The 20,665-nt window shown below is 26.5% G+C and overlaps 1 protein-coding gene across 2 annotated transcripts in view; it reads left to right on the top strand.

Moving 5' to 3' along the window:
• LOC107169556 (lachesin-like) overlaps window positions 1-20,665 on the top strand; it is a 270,623-nt gene that overhangs the window by 12,918 nt on the left and 237,040 nt on the right. For both annotated transcript variants that reach the window (XM_089226856.1, XM_089226855.1), the window contains exon 2: window positions 5,500-5,590. In XM_089226856.1, the coding sequence (XP_089082982.1) occupies window positions 5,518-5,590 (73 nt within the window). In that variant the 5' untranslated portion in view covers window positions 5,500-5,517. The remainder of the gene's footprint in view (window positions 1-5,499; window positions 5,591-20,665) is intronic.

Here is a 20,665-nt window from a genome sequence, read left to right as displayed (position 1 = left end):
GCAATCATTTGGAATTATTATAAATATACATTTTGCTCATACAATGAATAATATAGAATATATAGTACCAATCATATTTAACATCAATTTTTATTTTTATTATTATTCTTTTTAGTAATTTAGTTTTGATTAGCTACTGCGATAACTGTTACCAATTTTGTTTTGCATGTTTTTTCGAAAATATTTTTTTTTTGGTTTTACATCTAGTCCATATTTATTTATCACTTACTCCCAATTTTATAACAATTCATTTTATACATTAAAAATTTATTCCGTGCTCAATGACCATATCAATAGTTTATGCAATATACGTGAAATATAACATAACACAACCAAATTATGATTTTTTTTTCAAAAATATTTATTTTAAATAGTTAATATTGTTTAAATTTATTGTATTAAAACTGTATATTTTAATAACATGTAAAAGAGAGCTAAGTTTTATTTTTACAGAAAATTAAAACGATATGTTTTCCTTTATTCTATTCACTTAATGATGTAGTAACAACTCTTACAAGAATATTATTAATAATTGTATTGCATTCACGATTTTTAATAACTTTCTTTTTATGTTTTAATATTGGGGGTTTTGTACTAGTATATTATTAATAGAGTTTCAATATGAATTATTAATACAAATTAATTAATATGACTTTCGAATTGAAGACAAATATACTCATAATTGAGTGGTATACAGTATCGTTGATTTTGGAGTTTATGTTTTCAGCAGTACGTATAGTCTCAATTATGAGTAATGAATTCGTCTAACTAATTCAGCTATTCCAGGCACGTGGATAAAAATAAATAAATTATCCAATGACAAAGTAAACATTAGTGATAAATTCAGAAAAAGCTTTGTTGGCATAGGTTTTATTTTTTAAATGATTCCTACAAAGTGATTTTAACCACTTATTAAATTATATTGTTTACAGATGGTTATAAAAGTACTGAGTTGAAAAATCATAAGCTATTTTATGTCCCTATTGGCCATTATAAAATAAAGCACATGTTTTTTTAGCGTAATCATAACCTGCATTCATACACTTTCTTTCTTGTTTAATAATTGGATAGGTATAATTGTTTTGACATCATTATACATTTTAGCTTGTAAATAATAGTTAGTAATATATTATAACCGTTATTAAGGTAAATAATGCATGAAAAAACCATTATATTATTTTTTATGCTTATTTTAAATAATTTCTACCTACTTTGCAATTTTTTTTAAAAATAAGCTTAAATTTGGTCTTCTAAACATAAAATATTTTAACTTCAATATTTAAACAATTTTAATTAAAAATGCATAAGTTTTGTAAATTATTACTGTTTTTTATAATACTATGGCACATTTCTTAAGTAACATAATAATGCTTGTTTTATTTTTCTATTTATTTCATGATAATATGATTTACAATATTTAGTAGTGTAATTTTTTTTGTTTTGTATTTACATGAAAATATTATCAACCTCATCATAATAAACAAGTTCAGTGTTTTTTTTAAAAATATATTTTAAAAACGAATATGTATTTATAACACTAATACAATATATACAAGTAGGGCCACTTAAATAATAAAATAGGTACCGCATCAAAATAAATAATTAAAAAAAAAACTATGGAAACAAAAATGCATAACAAAAGTTTTATATTATTAAATTGGTTCAAATCAGAATATAAACTAATAAGTAATTTGTCTTTTATTTATATAGTTTCATCAAATTTCAACATTAAGACATAAAAGTTCATATTTACCTATACTTTAAATTAATTAATGATTTTATTAATAAACATTACCATAAATTGCCATTTTTTGTATTAATTTTAGATTCACTGATATTTCTTCTACCTTACTTTATTTTGTTTCACTTACTTCAGAAGATGATAATATTATAAATGATTTAAATAATTATTATTTCTTAACTCTTCTTATTATTCAATATTTTATGTGATGTTTGGTTATTTTAGTTGTGCTTATATTTAAAATCTACATGTTATTAAGTTTATGTATTTGAAATATTTTATATTATTGTGGATTTGCATTGACTGTAACTTAGAGATGTGTCAAGGATATTTACATAGATATAGTACGCGTAGTTAATAATGTTCTTTATGATAACGTTTTATAATTTACCTATATTAATATATTAGAATGGATTCTGATTTTGTCTAAGCAATAATTTGGTGTATGGTCCACTTGTAATTGAAATTCGGAATTTTATAATGTAAGAGAAAACTTCTACGTTTAAATCAGCTCCTTTTAGATTAATGAAAGGTTAGGTGAGATGGATCCATTTTCAGATAGTGCATTTAAGTTCCACATAAAAGAGACGTATCTACGTTTGATTGAATAATTTTCTGTGTGTGGTATCTTCAGTAAAATAATTCAATTAGGTTTTTTTTTTTTAAATAAACTGTTTATCAACTATATATTTATCAGAAACATAGATGAAAACCGTAAAATTAAAGTTTTGTTTTTAAATGTTATTAGTTTTCCCATCATATAGAAGATATTTAAGATTTGTAAAAACAATTGTTATAATAGTTTAGATGATTATTGATTAACTCTTTGAAAGTTAAGATGGTGAACGTATTAGGCCTTTCTATTTCACATTTTAATGTAGGAACACTAATGGTAAAATTAATCTCAATTATTGTACTGGTTGTCATGAGCATACAATTATATTATAACATTTTTTTTTATCCTGGAAAAATATAAGTCTTGATAACTTCATAAATAGCTTAGATTAGCACTAACTAAACATACACTAAAATTATTCAATATTCATATTAAATCATAATGTATTATTTTATCGGAACACCGGAAAGATATTCGGTATTTTATTTTCTTCGTCGAGGTATTTCTCAAAATGAGTACCTTTTATTATTTATTACACTGTTTTTATATATCTGATTATATATTTTATTATTATTTCGAAGCGGTATCAAAATAATTCAAGTGCGCGCCCAATTTTAATTGAACCCTATCGAATAAGAACAAATTAAAAAAAGTCACGCCATGTCAGTGGGCGGTATCATATAATGATAGTTATGATGCAATGGGTACTAACATAAATATATAATAGACCACTACCAGTGATTTTAGCGTTTTGTTTCTTTATATTTTAAGCTATTTTTCTGCCACCTTCACCACGACTGCTGTTTTTTCTCTAACGTGCTGTGGTCACGTAAACGTCCGATATTCCACTATTACCTACAAAGTAAAAGTGTACAATATAATATTTTATACGGAGAAAAACGGAGACAGCGGCCAAGTCCAAATGTATAATGCATAAGCGTTTTGTGTATGCGTTGAAATAATAGCCGGATAAAGTCAGCGAAAGCTTTCGGAAGCTTATAACTTTCTGCCCTGAAAGTTATTGTTCAACTTCTTGAACGCTCAAGAGAAGCAGAAGAATCAACACACACACACACACACACACACACACACACACACACACACACACACACACACACATACACACACACTGTGCAGCGTTGATTATACCGATGTCATTACTGATAGTGGCGAAGATCTTGTCTTATTGCCTTATTATACCTTATATTAAGACTCCACCAAACATCGCACGATATTCTATTGAGACAATTCGTGGAACAAGTCCGAAAAAAGATTTGACAATATTGTTATGCACCGCTGTGTAGCCATGATAATACCTTTAATATAACATTCAAACTTGTTACTAAATTGTTTGCAGAGAAAACTTGCTAATGACGTTAATAAATTCATGGAAAACTCTGAGAACGGTAAAAAAAAAATGACAGAGACAGAAAGATAATGAAAACGTAAAGAAGAGGAATATAAATAAAACGAACCCAACATTGAATCATAATTCAAAGTATGATAACATGGTTTTGTTTCCTGTTCTTTATTTGATTTCCTATAAAAATTTTGTATTCCTCGCCAAAACACGTGTAAGCGTGTTCTTCTAATATAGTTGTCATAGACATAATACTTTGGTAGAAATATATTTTGTTACGAAAACACAACGTTTCCTTCCCATCATCAATTAATTATTATTATTTATGTTATATTGTTTTATAATAATGGCATAATAATATATTCTTATTTGATTATTTATATAGGAAATGTTTTATAGTCTTTATATATTGCATTGTACTTGGTTTGATTGGATATGAGTAAAAAATTTATGTAGTATAATATGAACCAGCAAAAAATAGTTTTCATAATACAATGCATATAAACAGTTTGTACTGTATTGATATACGGTTTATATAATAAAAAAATCATTTTATTCTAGTTATATTTGAAAAAAAATATGATACATTTTAATTCAGACGATTCAAAGTAGCATATAAGTTAATCTAAATATATTTGGTATCATAACACAGTGTTTCAAATAATAAAACACTTTTATATCATATTCAATTAAACATTAGAATTTTTTTTTATACATTAGTTGTAGCATTATATAACCATGGTAATTGGTAGTGTTTTATAAAATTATTCCAATACTGATAAATTGTAAACATAATGGAAGTTTAACACATTAAAAAATATCTATCTTTATGTTTAAACAAAATATTTTACATCATATATTTGCATGTATTTAATTTAATAAATTTAATTTACATTGATATTTATTTTTTCCCCATAACACGATTATTGGATGATATAATAAATCTATATGATTCAAATTATGGCCCTAACCAATTGAAATACTAACAGATATGATAATTTTTAAAGATAATTTTAGTAGATTTCAATAAAATACCAAAAATAAGTACAATTTAATATTCAAAAGAATTAACATCAACTCAAAAACATAGAAAGTGTTAAATCCATTTTATTTCGCAGTAATGAGTATTTAAACGTCAACTTATGCAATAGCTCAATCATAATTTTCAGTTTAAAATGATTTCATTATTATAGTAATTTAACAATAATTATTTGTAGAATGGTGTATTTTTCAAAATAAATTTTAAAAAATATTATTAGGTATAATAGTTTAAGAGTTAAACATTTTTAAAACACAAAAATTAAACTTATGAACTAATATTTTGTTGTAAACAAGTTTTTGATAGTAGGGTGGTAATTAGGTACTATATTTCAGAAGTTAAAAATATATAAAATATGAATTTTCCATTCTTTAGTTCCATCCCTAGTTTAAGTATTTTATATACCTAAATTATTTAGTTAATTATTTATTAATAATAAATTGTAATCGACTTAAGTTTAGTATACTATTTTAGAATGGAAAATTATAAATTTACATTATACATAAAATTACTTAAGCTGTAGTTCAATTAACAATTATAACGATGGTTTTTACCGTTATGTTAATTTTAGTTGGATCTTTTCATATTATAAAATAATAACATTTTAGATTATAACTCGCTCATTAATCAAATTTAAAATTCTAGACATTTTAAGAATGTTTGTTAACTAAGAAACTTACTACGCATGTATTATGAATATTTCTTATATTATATTGAATTAAAAAAAAATTTATGTGTTTTAGGTGTATCCAAAATCAAGCATGCATATTACATATGCGGCAACTCTGTTTTTGATGTTGACTTTGTGTTTTATCGACAATGCTTCTTCTAATGGTAAGATAACTTATATATATATATATATATATATATATATATATATATTATATACAATATATATTACATATACAATATATTATGTATAAACAATATGTAAGAATGACCTAATTATTATTTTGCTGAATACTCTAAAACCATATACATTTCTAATGTATTAAATAATTGTATTTGATTTTAATTTTAGTAATGCCCTATTTTAAATGAAGTACTTATCGTTTATTAAACAAAAGTATAAGTTTCTGATCTGTTTGATTTTATATTAAAAATAGCTTACCTACCGCTATTCGTTTGGGTAGTCAGTTATTATCCAAGTATCTTATTACGAGTACCAAAATATCAGATATGAAGCTGTTTAGATTTGGTTACCTTACATTAGTGCTTGATCTCAAGTGTTGAGCTAGTATTTGTTACGATAATTCATTAAATTAGGTTTACTAATACATTTACTTTTTAATATATGGCAATTTGCCGTATAGGATTTAAGATTTCGAGAAAAATAAAAAATAAAATACAATCCTCCAATTTTTATTTCATACATTTTTTAAAATATTTATAGCTTCCAGTATGACACCTTAAGCTTTTTCTAACAGATACCGAGTTTTCTCAGTTCCCGAAATACCCATAGAACTAACTGTATTCGGAAATTTTCAATACGAGTATTCGTTGTTATGTAACAAAATCTCTAATAAACATTAAACCGTAACTATTTCATTTGAATCATATTTAATACTTTACTGAATAAACTGATAGCTACAAAATTAACCCAATTCAATATCATAAAGTTCAGTCTAAAGTATAATGAATTCAAAAAATATCACAGAAATGGTAGATTTCTACATTTAATTTGATACATATGATGCCAAAAATAACATTATCTGAATTGCTGATCAAACAATAATATTTTATTATAACCAACGTTTTTATTGTATACATAATATATTCATATGAAAATACTGAAATAACGTTGTATTTGAATAAAAATACACCTAAGTAGTTAATGCATTTCTTCTTAAATACATTTTAAATCAATAATATATTCATAATATTGATTAACATTAAATTATGGAATGCTAAATGAAGAGGTTGCTTTATTTTCTAAGAGATTTTAAAAACATAATTTCATCAAATGTTATACTATATTCTAGTATTCTACGTGTTTAAAATCGTAAATATAATATGTTTGGATTACACTGTTAAATTAACAAATGTCTACTACACACGCTGATTGGTAATTGAATTAAAGTCGCATCAAAACCATTGATTATCACATGCATAAACTAACTAGAACTATCTCTTAAGCTTTGAATAATTATACAAATCGTTAGTTTAAAATGATTCTACTTAGTTTATTGCAAATGAATATGAACTATAATATAGTTTATAAAGTTTCTTATAATATTATATTCCTTTGTTTGATTTTATAATGGTTTACTTATATTTTTCTTTGAACAGGTACGTTTAATAATTGTACACGTTTTATTTTTTTTTATTTTGAATATTATTTGTTTTGAAGTTATTGTACACAAAATTAATTTACCTTGAATAAATTAGTTTTTGATTAAAAAAAAATATTTGTTATAGATAGTCATATCTAAACACCCATAACCAGTCAAAAGAATATAAATGTTAAATGTTTTTATTTCTTTGATTATTTTCATATCTATTAATTTTACTAATATTAAGCTTTAATATTTTTTATAGTAAACAATATAACTAAATAAAATTGCCTTAATTATTTAATAAAAATACAAGTAATAACATAACTTTCCTAAAAAAATTAAAAAGCTATTATTTTTCTGGTAAGAACACCCATAGAATTTTCCATGATTCTTGATAATATAAATAATAAATAATATATTGACTTAACACCGCATATTTAGTCTACATGTCCTTCTATGTGAATATACGTTAATTCATTTAAAATTTTTAACTTTAAAATAATCATTTGTTCAAATAATTAAGACATTCATTTGATATTTAAACAGTGTTTAATCAATACTACAGATATATTTAAATATTTTGAGTAATTAAGTGTGTGTTTAATTAAAATAAAACGTATAATATAGTATATAGAGCTTGATAATTGAGATGCATACTTTTTTAAGTTTTTTTTTATTTTACTGCTTATTGTTGCGTCCACTGATTTAAATAACACTAAATTATTTTAGAAATAGTGATATTTCATCGGTGTAAATTCCACTCTATACAATACTCGTAGTTAGATTAAAATGTATAGGTACTCAACATAACACCGGAAGAATGTAATATTTTACCCCAGGACACATATTGGCCTCGCCAATTCATTATACGTGTACACATAACCACGGATGTCGATTTGATTTCGACAAATTGCATTCGTGATGGATGGCGTTTTGTCAGAATTGAGTGTAGTGTGGCCATGTCCGGTCACACCCCGTACGTTATATACATGTAGGTACGATTATCGTTTGTGTTCGGTTGATGGGTCAGGGGGCGTTCGGTGAACGAGCGGTGGTTGTCTTTCGATATGTAAACACAGGTAGGTACTGATGTGTGTGCCTACTAAACAGTATAACAATAATAACGTGTGCGTCGATCACGTGGAGACCCTTCAGTTACCCGATCGTTGGCGTTATTTTTTTTTTTTCTAAATCACATTTGCAAATGTCGGTGGGTCGGTATATTTGGGTGGTTCAGTAGGACGGAATGAACCAAAAACGTGTGTGTACGATAAAAAAAAAAAAAACAAAAGCGTGCACGAGAACAGTAGCATTGACTCGTATAGTGGGTATTTTTTCTCTCGTTCTGTAAATCTCGTTATACACTCTACATAATGTAACCCCTGAAAACGAAATGCCGGTGTCTAATGGTTTACCAATGACGAAAACGCTAAAATGCGCACCACATGTGCAGCTGCGTACGCCTGGAAACACCGATTTGAGCGAAAATTCGTATATTTATATCTTTTATCTGAGTGTTTTTCTTCGCGTGGTTAACCATTTTTCCATTATTCACTCGCGTGTAGTTTTATTATAAACGTTTCATAGAAAACTGCGCAGCGTCTACGATATTATCGCCAAGCTATGTGATACAATGTAACAATTAAAGTGTCTCGAAAGAGCCTTGAGTTCGTTCGTTTCACTCCTAAAGTAAAGAGCTGTAAAGAATTTGAAATCTGAAAAAAAAAATGTTGGTCATAAGTTGCCTATTGTACAAACTCAGTTAAATACATTATATACATACATAAAACCCTTTATTTACAGAAACTACTCAATAGATGACATGTTTCTATTCCCATAGGTTATCTAACAAAGACAAGTTATTTTTCTAGTAAACCAATGTTATTGGTGTTTTCACAAAGATAGCTAATCAATAAGATAGTATTAATCCAAGCACAATTATTATACTCATGGCTATAATCATCAGTTGGTAAAAATATATTATAATACCTAAAGTAATAATTATAAAATTTTATTATAATTAAAGTTATAATAAAAATGTAAAATAATTATTAGTTCCCATGTTTCTATGGTACATTTTGCTGTGTCGTGTAATTCCTTTAAATAATATTTAATAACTCTGTTAGTTTTGAACTGAAAAGTGGACTGTATTTTACCATATTACACCACACATCATAAAATAATAACAATAAAATAAATGACACAAGAATATCATACAAATGTAAAAGGGGATGTAGGCACCCACCGACCCACCTACTATATAATATAATTGAACCGATTGTTTGTTATTCGAGAGAAAACTATATAATATAAGTTATAATTATACAAAGGCCACGAAGGCAATAATAATAGATCAGAATGTAAAATAATGATATCACAATATTGTTTTGTTTACAGATAATAAATGATAAAAACCGCGTATCACTATCGTGATACCGCGTTACCGGTTGCCGCCGACCGCTTGACTGTCCTTATGACAACCGCCAACGCTTACCCGATACTGTTTTCACGCACCCGCGTACGATTAACGATAACTGACAATAATTATAAAACACCGATCGAGTCGTCCGCTCGCACTCACGATAATAAAGGCTTTATGCCACCGATGGCAAAGGCCTTGCACCGTATTGATCCCGTGATCGAAATATAATAATAATATTACGTCCGATGCCAAAAGGCGACACGACACGTACATAGGTATTATGCGACCGTGGCAACGACAATGACGGTGGGCACGGAACGACGGACGAAAAACTAATAAATAATAATCGGCGGTAGGCCTGGATTCGTAGTGGTTGGCCAGGGGGGACCGGGGTGGTGAGGCTCTTCTAGAAGCTTCGCTCTTAACGGATCATACCCGGGACACAAATATCCCGGAGTCAGCACCGAACATATTTAAATTAATAATTTCTAATAAATGTACACGAATCTCTGATTAAAAGATATTATATTTTACTATGTAAAATTTCAACCGAATCAATATTACAATTTATTGAGAGGAATTTAAAAAAAATGTTTTGAATTGAAAATAACTCATATTTTAAAATTATGATTTCATTTTTACTTTTAGTTTATCCATTTGAAAAATATGGGCAAGTGGTTACTACTGTAATAGGTGCTGAGTTGGTCATCACATCATGATAATTGTAATATTTTATTAGCGAATATGCAATCTATACACAAAGGAGGAATAATAATATGTGCTACAATCTTTAGAATAGCATGAATTGGATGGGGGAAGAAACCATCCAGGGATCGCACTTTCTTTTGCTTAAATATATTATTTAATTCATCATTATTATTATTTTTTGGAAAATCCTTAAGAATATCTTTGTACCAATTTCTTTTTTGACGCCATGAGGGATTTCCAGGAATCTTATGAGTGCCTATTACAGGATTAGGATGGGAATACGTTTTAGCTTCTTCATGAACGGTTTTGATTTTTAAGTCAGAATAAAGGGTAAAATTAGAAGTATAAAATGGGGAATTAGTGATAATTGAATTGCAGAGTAGACAATGTATATAATATTATTAAACATATCTAAATTTTACAATTAAATATACATATATATATATATATATATATATATATAAACATTTATATATTTTTAAACTATAAGAAATGATCGAACAATTTAATTTAAAGTTACTCGAGTTAACTAAAAATGATATATCTAAATAGTACTTATTAGTATATTATATGTGAGAAAATTGATTGTAATATGAAAATGTGTTGTTTATTAACACGATGATAAATAAATTAACGTCAAATAAAACACGACAAGATCCAATTAACTACTTTTAATGTGTTTCATTATTACTATGATATTATACTGTATAATTATAATAATATATTAGATATAAAAATGTTCATGAATTAAAAGTAGTTCTTGTACCTATTCTATGAATTACCTACCGTTAAACGACTCTTAAATGTAATCTTTGCTGTCAAATTTCAAGTAATATGTTGAGCTCACAGAGGCCAAATTAATCGTTAAATATGAATTAATATAATTTATAACGCATTCGCCACAATATTTCAATTATTGGTCTAGTGCAGCGGTTCACAAACTGTAGTACGCGAAAGACTCCAGGGTGGTACGTGAAAGGCCGCATGGTGATAGGATGGAAAATTAAAAAAAAATATTAGATACTTAGCGTAGCGATGATTTTAAAAAGTCGTGTGTTTTTTTTAATATTCAGATAATAAAGGTTAGTTTTCACGGAAAATACGTCAATAAATAATATATCGTATAGGTATAATCGTTGATATTGTCGATATTTTTAATCATCAGTGGTACGTGACTGATTGATAATATACTTAAAGAGGTACGCGAAAAAACAAGTTTGAGAACCGCTGGTCTAGTGTACCTAAATACAATCATTAAAATAAATGTAATCCGGTTACTTTAGTAGGTACTCAGAAATAATACATACGAGTATTAAGACAATCTTGTATAGATAAGGAAATAGATAGAACATAATTTATTAATAAGTTCTAAACAAATATTTTAGATTTAGAGAAACTTTAATAATGACCACTTGGTTTTCATTATTTTTTTAGTCATTTTAAACACAACTTAAGTTTGAAGTAGATCCAAACCAAATCCAAATTATTGGAAAATTGGAAATAAAGTAGAATCGGTATATTCAGAAGCTTTTTATTTGATTTTAATAATATTTGTCTAAGTAAAGACTAATGGATGCTGCGAGTAAAGTCGGCCTCAGAATAAATGATAGTAAAACGGAATATATGAATCTCAACAGAAGAAACAGGACGTATCGGCACGGAGAAAGTATGAATGTAGATGGGCATATATTTCACAGGGTTCCACAATTTAAATACTTATGTGTCCTCTTAACTCGGGACAATGAGTTAAAATTAGAGATTTCAAAAAGGATACAACTGGGCAACAACTGCTATTTTGGTTTGGGAACCCTGCTAAAATCTAGATCAATATCTCTAAATTTAAAAATAAAAATATATATGACATTAATACGCCCTGTATTAATCCTATATGGGTCAGAAACATGGGCTTCAAGAAAAATAGAGGAAATAAGATTGAACACGTTTGAAAGAAAAGTCTTAAGACGAATTTATGGACCTTGTCTCGACACAGGAACCAAAGAATGGAGAAATCGAACCAACGAGGAAGTATATAACTTGTTCAAAGACCAAGTATTTCAAGGGAAGTCGCAAAAAAAAGACTGATGTGGGCAGGTCACGCTTGGAGGAAAATAGACGCTATGATAAACACAGTAATTAAAGAGGATCTGAAAGGAAAAGACCACTAGGCAGACCACGCCTCAGATGGGAAGACTGTGTGAAGAGAGAAGTATAAGAAGTAGACCCAAGAGCAAACTGGAGAGAAATAGCTGAAAACAGAATAAGATAGAGGGAAATTTGTTTTACGGAATGGTCTTAAAGGCCGAAAAAACTACCAAAAAAAAAAAGAGTAAACTAAGCTGGGAAAAGTATCGATAGCTATTTAATTATTGATTTAATTTATAACTCAAAAAACATAATTTTAGTCAAGTTATGTTCAGATTAGCTTTTAAAAAGAATTTTTTTTTTTTATGTAAGTATTTGCAGAAAATTACTGTCATGATATTAATTTAATATTTTGTTTTATTTTTATAAATATGTATTTATACATACCTGAAAATTCTTCGTTAAATATTGTGTACAATTCACTTACATTTTTTAAATTAATTAATATTTTTTTTAAATAACATAAAAACTTATTTTTAAGCTAATGTAGATGGATTTGAGCCTTAACTCTCTTAATTTTTGATTATGTATAGGAACACGTGCTGTGTATATAATCATTTTTTTTTTTTTATGAGTTAATAATGATCTCTTTTTCACATAACATTTAACCAACCATAACTTAATTATAATTTTCATTGAGCCAGCCAATACGCAAAATTCAATTTTACGGAAAAATATTACAATATAACGTAATAATTAATTTAAATTTAATAGGTACATACAATATTAAACGTCACAAAAATTTGAAATCAAATTTTTATTGAAAATAATATGTTTTAATAACTTTCAAAATGGTTTAACAAGGTTTTAGGGCCGTGCCACACTAGAGCGGTTTTGACGCGCGGTGAAAACGCAAAACCGTGGCAAACAGCGATGTCACGCGGTAACGCGCGGTAAAATCGCGCTAGTCTGACGCACTCCATTACATGGTATGCGTTTTCATCTCGCGTTTTTGACGCGCGGTGCTCGCACGTCGAAACCGCGCGTCAAAACCGCTCTAGTGTGGCGCGGCCCTTAATGTAATTTTGAGCAAGTGTTTATTTTACAGAAAGTTTTTGATTTCAAATTTGATTCAAATAAGTACAATTTTTTCTATTTTGTACCTAATTGTAATTATTTTAATTTTAATGCTCATCATTTTGACCAACTTACTATATATTTATATAATTACTAATTTTCCATCATAAATCAGGTTATCAAATTAATTTTATTTATTAGTAGGTATATTATATAATTGAACAATTTTTTTTTTATATAATTTATAAATTGCTAAAATTTAAAAAATTGGAAAAAAATAAATTTTTATCAATTTTTATTCTATGTTTTACACTAAAGTAATGTGGATATTATATTTTAAAAAATGTTTGGTACATTATTGCATTTTATCCCAATCATGATATAAATATTAATACAACTTGTTTTATCTATTAAACCGTCACATATATCAGAACATTTTATAAGGTACTAAACATTTTAGGTAAAATGAATGTCAACCGTATCAATATGAGGATAAGGATATTTCTATAAATTATATATATATGGTTTGCCAAAATCAAATTCATCGTAGTTTTAAACTTCAAATGACTATAATATGAAAAGCAATTCTAATCATTTGTTATCGTTAAAAATGAATACGTAGGTAGGTAGTTGAAAAATATCTTTAAAAATGTTACCCGTGAAATCCATACTCTGTACATTTCAGTAGTTTTATTTTAATTTTTATAAATTTAGATAATTTTTTTTTTTTGCTTTATGGGCCATCCAGGCCTTTTTTTCTTCTTTGTTTTTGTTTACAATTCAAATTTTCTTGTTGAAATATAACATTTTACTATGCATATGATTTCAAAAATCATTATTGCTAGATTATTATTTTATACGACAGTATCTATAGTATCTATGATGCTATTCATTATTTAAATATAACTATCAATCCTTTACAATACTTTACTTATTTTTTCTCATAGTGCTTCATTCTTTGTATATGTACGTAGCTTAGGTTATTAATAAAATATTTTTTATTCATACATTTAACGTTAAAATTATGTTTAAGTTAATACTTTCCGAAATATATATTTGGATCGTTTAATTAAAATTAATCATATTATGTATATGATGTTGTACATTTTGGTAATTTAACACAAATTGTTATATTATTGTATAAAAATATTATAATTTTCAATGTATTAAGTCCACCCTATAATAAATCTATAGTAATATTATATTTAAATTAAACCCATGATAGATAAAAAAAATGATTAATTTGGTATAACATATGTTCACTTAAATATTTGAAATAATTATTGTATGAATAAATACAATTTATTAGTTTAAAATAAGATCTCATTTGAAATAATTGTTACATTTTATTCTTCATAAAAATTTGTTATTATAGGTACTCATATTATGAGTAATAAAATTTATTTTATTTTTAACTTAATAAAATACTCAGCATTAAAATATTAATGGCTATGAACTTAAAAAAAAAAAACTACTATCAAAAACTTCCCGTACAAAATGTTTCAAACCTCAGGTAAATTAACATAATAAATCCCAAAACTATCATCCATCAAGGAAAATATGATAAATGAGTAAATATTTTAATATTATTAATCATATAATTTATATATTTTTCATTCATACTTAATTTCGAGGTTAATATAAATAAAGTATGGTTGAATTATTGGATAGATCATATTAGAATTTCTTTTTTTATACATTGAGAATTTACGTAGTGATAAATGATGTCAGTTAAGTACCTGTAAATTTATGTTTTTTTTTTTTTTTTTTTTTTACCACTAAATTAAAAAAAAATGTAATGTTATATAATACTTTATCAAACAATGTAATTAATAGATTTATTTATATAGTATTTTATTTATAATATTTTTGTTTTTTAATTTTACAAACAACATAACTATAACTTTATAATATTATATACGTCTGGTGATAATTGGACCCAAAGGCGGATTTATAGTTAGTTAGAAATATATACCTGCTGTATAAAGCATCGGTATACATTGGATTAGTTCCTTAACAACCAGCTATCATGGACACTACATTCCTTATGAATAATTCAAAAGCACCTTACAATATCATTGAATATTTTCGAAGTAATTCTATTAATATTTCCAAATATATATATATATATATAAAAAATTTACTCGCATTTTCAGCTGACATTATGTAAGCCATTTGATCCAGTAACAACAATCAATTGACTCGTGTGGTTAGGTTGTTGGCCAAAAGAGGAAAATGGAATTGAAAAAATATCGTGTAATGGACTTCGTAAATCACTTTTATGACATTTAGTAGGCACTGTTGTAGATTTCTCAGGAAACTTTATGCGGCCGTAAATACGTTAGAGATGTTGAAAGAAACCTCATGTGGAAAATTTTAAAGGCCATAGATAACCAATTAAAATGAATAAGAACAGAACAATTATAAATTTATTTTTGAAAGCTTGAACATAAGTTTAATTTCTCTATTGTATGATAACCATCACTACTACAAATAGGTACTACATAGTAATTGTTTCTATTTCTTTCACATGGCGTAAGGTAAGGTACCAATAGCATATTGTAGTTTTATCGACATAATCACTTAAATTAAACATATCACATTAAATCATTCTATCTATCTATTATCCAAGTAAATAATATTATATATAGATTTTTCATCTCAAAATCACCGTAAATTGATATCATCATATTAAATAAAATATAAGTATACTATAGATTCAATTTTTTCTCAATAACTTTCACATGTAAATAATATCTCAAGTTACACTCTAGCCATTTGTATGACATATAGTATGTTATTTTGTACCAAAATTTAAATATAAAATGTATACATTTTTGAACTTTCAACTTTTGAAATGTACAAAAAACTTTATAGAGATATTATTCTAAGTTTTTTTTAGATTCTGAGTGGATCGAGGAATGTATTGGTTTTATAATGATGTTTATTTCTTTTTCTTTTTCTTTTTTAATCTTTAAACACTTTTTTTCCCTCTAAAATTGCTCAAAAGTATCAAATGTAGCATATTTTCTAAAAGATAATGTTTTTGATCTGATACTTTAAAGAGGTCATTTTTCGATTTTCGAAACGGTATTCGAAATAAAATTGGTTAAAAGAGAAAAAACATACAATTTCACGATTTTATAATATTAAATAATCACGGACGACGTTTTGTACCAGAAATATTGCTTCAAATGAAATATGACAAAAGATTTTTTTTTTTTTGTATTCTAGATTTTGTTCCTAACGGTTTAAAGTTCTGATAATTTTAGCCATTTTTGAGTTATTTAGAGACATTTTAATTTTGGGAGTTTTTTGTTTAATTTAGTTAAAATATTCGTAAAAACTTAAAATTTGGGTTGTTTACTTATATTAGCCTTACCTAGACACAGTAACATTTTCAAAACATTTGATTGACTTTTTAAATCTAATATTTGAAAATTTTTAATAATCTATAATTTATCCTAGACAGATAAACCGTCTCCACTCCGAATCATTTTTTGTATACAATGATATAATATCATTGGATTCAAATTTAATTCCATCCATTACAGTAACTTACTTGTAACCGTTTATACAGCAGAGCGACATCTATGACTTACCCGCTTTTTTTTATTTGTAGAGACATTTATTTTTTTAAATATGTTTTAAGTTAGTTATTAAAATGTTACGTAACAAAAAAGGCATTAGATTTATCGTAAAATACAAATTATCTCATTTTTCATAAACGTCATCCATCACTACTTTTTATTTCTGATGGATATAACGACCCACTTATTTTTCAGTAACGTTCAAAACTAATACCCGAACGTCACTATATAAAAATGTACTCATCATGTAATAGGTTGCGATGTCTAAATATTTAAAAAGCACGTAGCCCCTTTTAATGATGACATTATGCAATAATTTATGGTGATAATAATTTATAGTAGTTACTTTGTAAATCACTATATTTACTAATAAAAATTGTTCAATTAGAATATAATCATCCCTCATAAAGCCTTACTAAGGAAATAATCAAATAAATTTCTTCAAATGTAATAAGTTAGTATTATTTGTTTTATTTTCTAATTTTTGTACACGTATCTATATATAATTGTTTAAATTGATTATAATATTTGAAAACAAATTATTAAGTACTTATCTTCCACTTCTCCCAATGACAATTATGAGCAATACCGAGAGTTATTATTAAAATAAATATTAATATATTAATATATAATATATTTATTAGGTTCTTAAATTTTGTTAAACTCATTAGTAATTTTAGTGTGATTATTATTATTTTAAAGTAATACAAAAATACAATTTAATTAATAGATATTTTTGTAAAACGGAGACGTATAATATTTGTTAAGAAAATACAATACAAAAATATATAATGTTTATCAATCTCTCAACTAGTTCATAATTAAAACTTGATAAACAAATTATTAATTAGTGAGCATGATGCGTTTCAGATTATATATTTACGATTGTGTTTTGCAAAAGAAATACTCATTTACGATAGATATAATGAATTCAGTAAATGGAAGTTGTAAAATTACAAAATTCAAATTAATCAGAAGTGGGATATTAAAGGTTATGTTTTATAAACATACAGATCGCGTATTGAACATGAAATATAAACACGTTGAAACAAGCTGATATTTATTGTTGGACAGCTGTATAGTTCCTATGTAATAAAAAAAAAAAAAATCGTACGTAATTCCGTTGAAATGTCGGGGTCATCCCAAAATATACGAGTAAAACGACTCGATTACTGTATCCGGGGAAAACTTTTACATACACCAGTGTTCAAGGGATGAAAAATTATCATTGTCAAATGATGGTCAAATGCTGTTTGGAGCAGGGCGATTTTTATGTTAGGTACATTTTTCAGCTGGCCTGAGGCCAAAGTACGAGAGACTCATAAAACATTGTGGTCAAACAAACAATGGACCTATCGAGGACCTTGGCGTGGATAGTGGTGAGAAGAGGAAAACACTCTCTCTCTCTCTCTAGAAAAATCTTGTGCTATAAGCGATTTTATGATATTGTTTATGCGACTCGAAATGCGCTAGTTTTCGATGGGTTACAAAAGTATAAGTTATGTACGTTATTTTTTGAGAGTAGGCGCACACATTAAATACTATGAAGGTTTCAAGATGGAGGGTTGTATAAGATGTGATTGACCGATATTACTAGATTACAAAAACGTTAGAAACTTTAAATCGATAATGGTAAGCTTACTTTAATTTATAGCTCAGGACTATTTAATTATGAAGTACCAAAATGCATGCATAATAATTTAGCGTGACTATAGAAATTGTAGATGGTTTTTAAATTTAACTATAGATAAAATATAAATACTACTGAAAATGTTTTAATAATTGATTTTGAACTATGTTACTCATGACAATATAGTTTTAATACCATTAGATTATAATTTAAATAAAAATTTAACCAAAAATAACATAAATTAGAAACTTATTATTTTTATTTATTTTTAACTGTAAAATAATAAAATTAAAATATCATAAGCTGACATTTTTATTGAAACATTAATTTTTTGTTTAATAAATTGATTATTAATAAAGCATTATTTGTATTGACGTATTGCCACTATAATTGCTTTTTAAAATTAATGAAATATTTACTAAATGTGGTTTATATTCAGTATTTCAACCTCCATTTTGTACCGCACGATGGCCTAAAAACTGTATACTTTACCAAAGACTAAGAATATTTTACCATATTTACATATTTAAAAAAAAAAAATAATAATATAGCGCAGACAAATATTTAACAATTATTATGTTATAGAACAATTTTTTTGTAGAATTCCTAATCATGTATGTTATTATTGTATTAATAACCTTTTCCCATCCGAAACCACGTTTTCGTATGTATAAAAAATATGCGTAAAAATGTATGTTAAATAAAATCAACCAATCATCAAACAACGCTCTACCCACTTTTCCACCTCCTAAACACTTCATTCCAAGCAAAATAAAATATACAATCAACAAATTAAAAAATGGAAAAGCTCCAGAGTACGATCTCATTACAAACAATATACTTAAACAACTTACAAATAAAGCAATAAATTCTCAACATAACTCACATCTTCAATTCAATGTTTAGATTTTCTTATTTCCCATCACTCTGGAAAATTTCAGCAATCATACTAGGTAGTAAATAAACCAGGTAAACTCAAAAATATAAGATCTTCATACCGTCCAATCAGCCTCCTTCCATCCCTTGGAAAATTAAAAACTTCTATTAAAACGCCTTCAAAATATCTCTGAAATAAATAAAATCATTCATAACTCCCAGTATGGCTTTCGATTCCTACTATCCAACCTCTACATCGTCTCACTGATACCATCTCATCATCACTAGAACAAAAAAAATATTGCTTGGGTGTCTTCCTAGACGACTCCCAAGAATTTGACAAATTATGGCACAGTTGACTTTTCAACAAAAAAACAAACGATCAAAATTAAACTTGAAACTCAAAATCCTTATATACAAAACGTTGATTTTTCCCCTTTGGTATTATGGTATACAAATTTGGGGTAATGCCGTTCCAAGTAACATACAAAAAAATCAATCATTCCAATCCATCTGCCTTCGCACTATTACAAAATCCCCCTGGTATGTTAGTAAAAAAACTCTACACTCAGACCTGAAAATAAACTACGTAAACCAAGTCACTAAAATCGATTACCAAAAACTTCACAAAAAATTTAGCTCCCATAGTAACCCCAACATTAGTTATCTTGCTACACGCCATATCCCTGACATCCCCCCACGAAGACTCAAACGAAAATGGGTTAGAGAACTCCTCCATTAATCCAAGTAGGTAGATCCCTTGAGAGCCTTTCTGCATCGTGCCATATTGTTCATGTTATGTAAACCTCCTCATCACTAATACTTGTTGCGCTTAATTTTATAGTTGTATATTTCGTATTAAATAATTAAAAAAAAAAAAATTATGTACATTACAAATCTTCTTCTTAAATCTTTCAATCTATGTTGATGTCGATGTTTATACCTTCCCCAGTATAACGTTATAAGCAGTGTTGAGACTTATCTAGATACATTTATCTAGATAAGTTATCTAGATAATTATTTAGTTATTTTTTATCTTATCTAAATAAATATTTGCATTTTATCTAAATAATTATCTAAGATAAAAAAATTCATTCATCTACATAAATTCATCTCTATACAAAAAAATATAATACACATTTTGACTGTCAATTTGTTTTTATGATAACTAGCTAATACTTTAAATTTGAATTGTCAAGTCATCTCAGTAAAAAAAAAAAAAAAAAATATGTTCATAATAATGTTATT

This window comes from Diuraphis noxia, unplaced genomic scaffold (assembly GCF_037042655.1).
Source record: "Diuraphis noxia isolate RWA-SAM2 unplaced genomic scaffold, SU_Dnox_SAM2 contig0004, whole genome shotgun sequence".
Classification (NCBI taxonomy): domain Eukaryota; kingdom Metazoa; phylum Arthropoda; class Insecta; order Hemiptera; family Aphididae; genus Diuraphis; species Diuraphis noxia.
The sequence above is the reverse complement of the archived record's forward strand: the minus strand, read 5'-3'. Positions and strand labels throughout refer to the sequence as shown.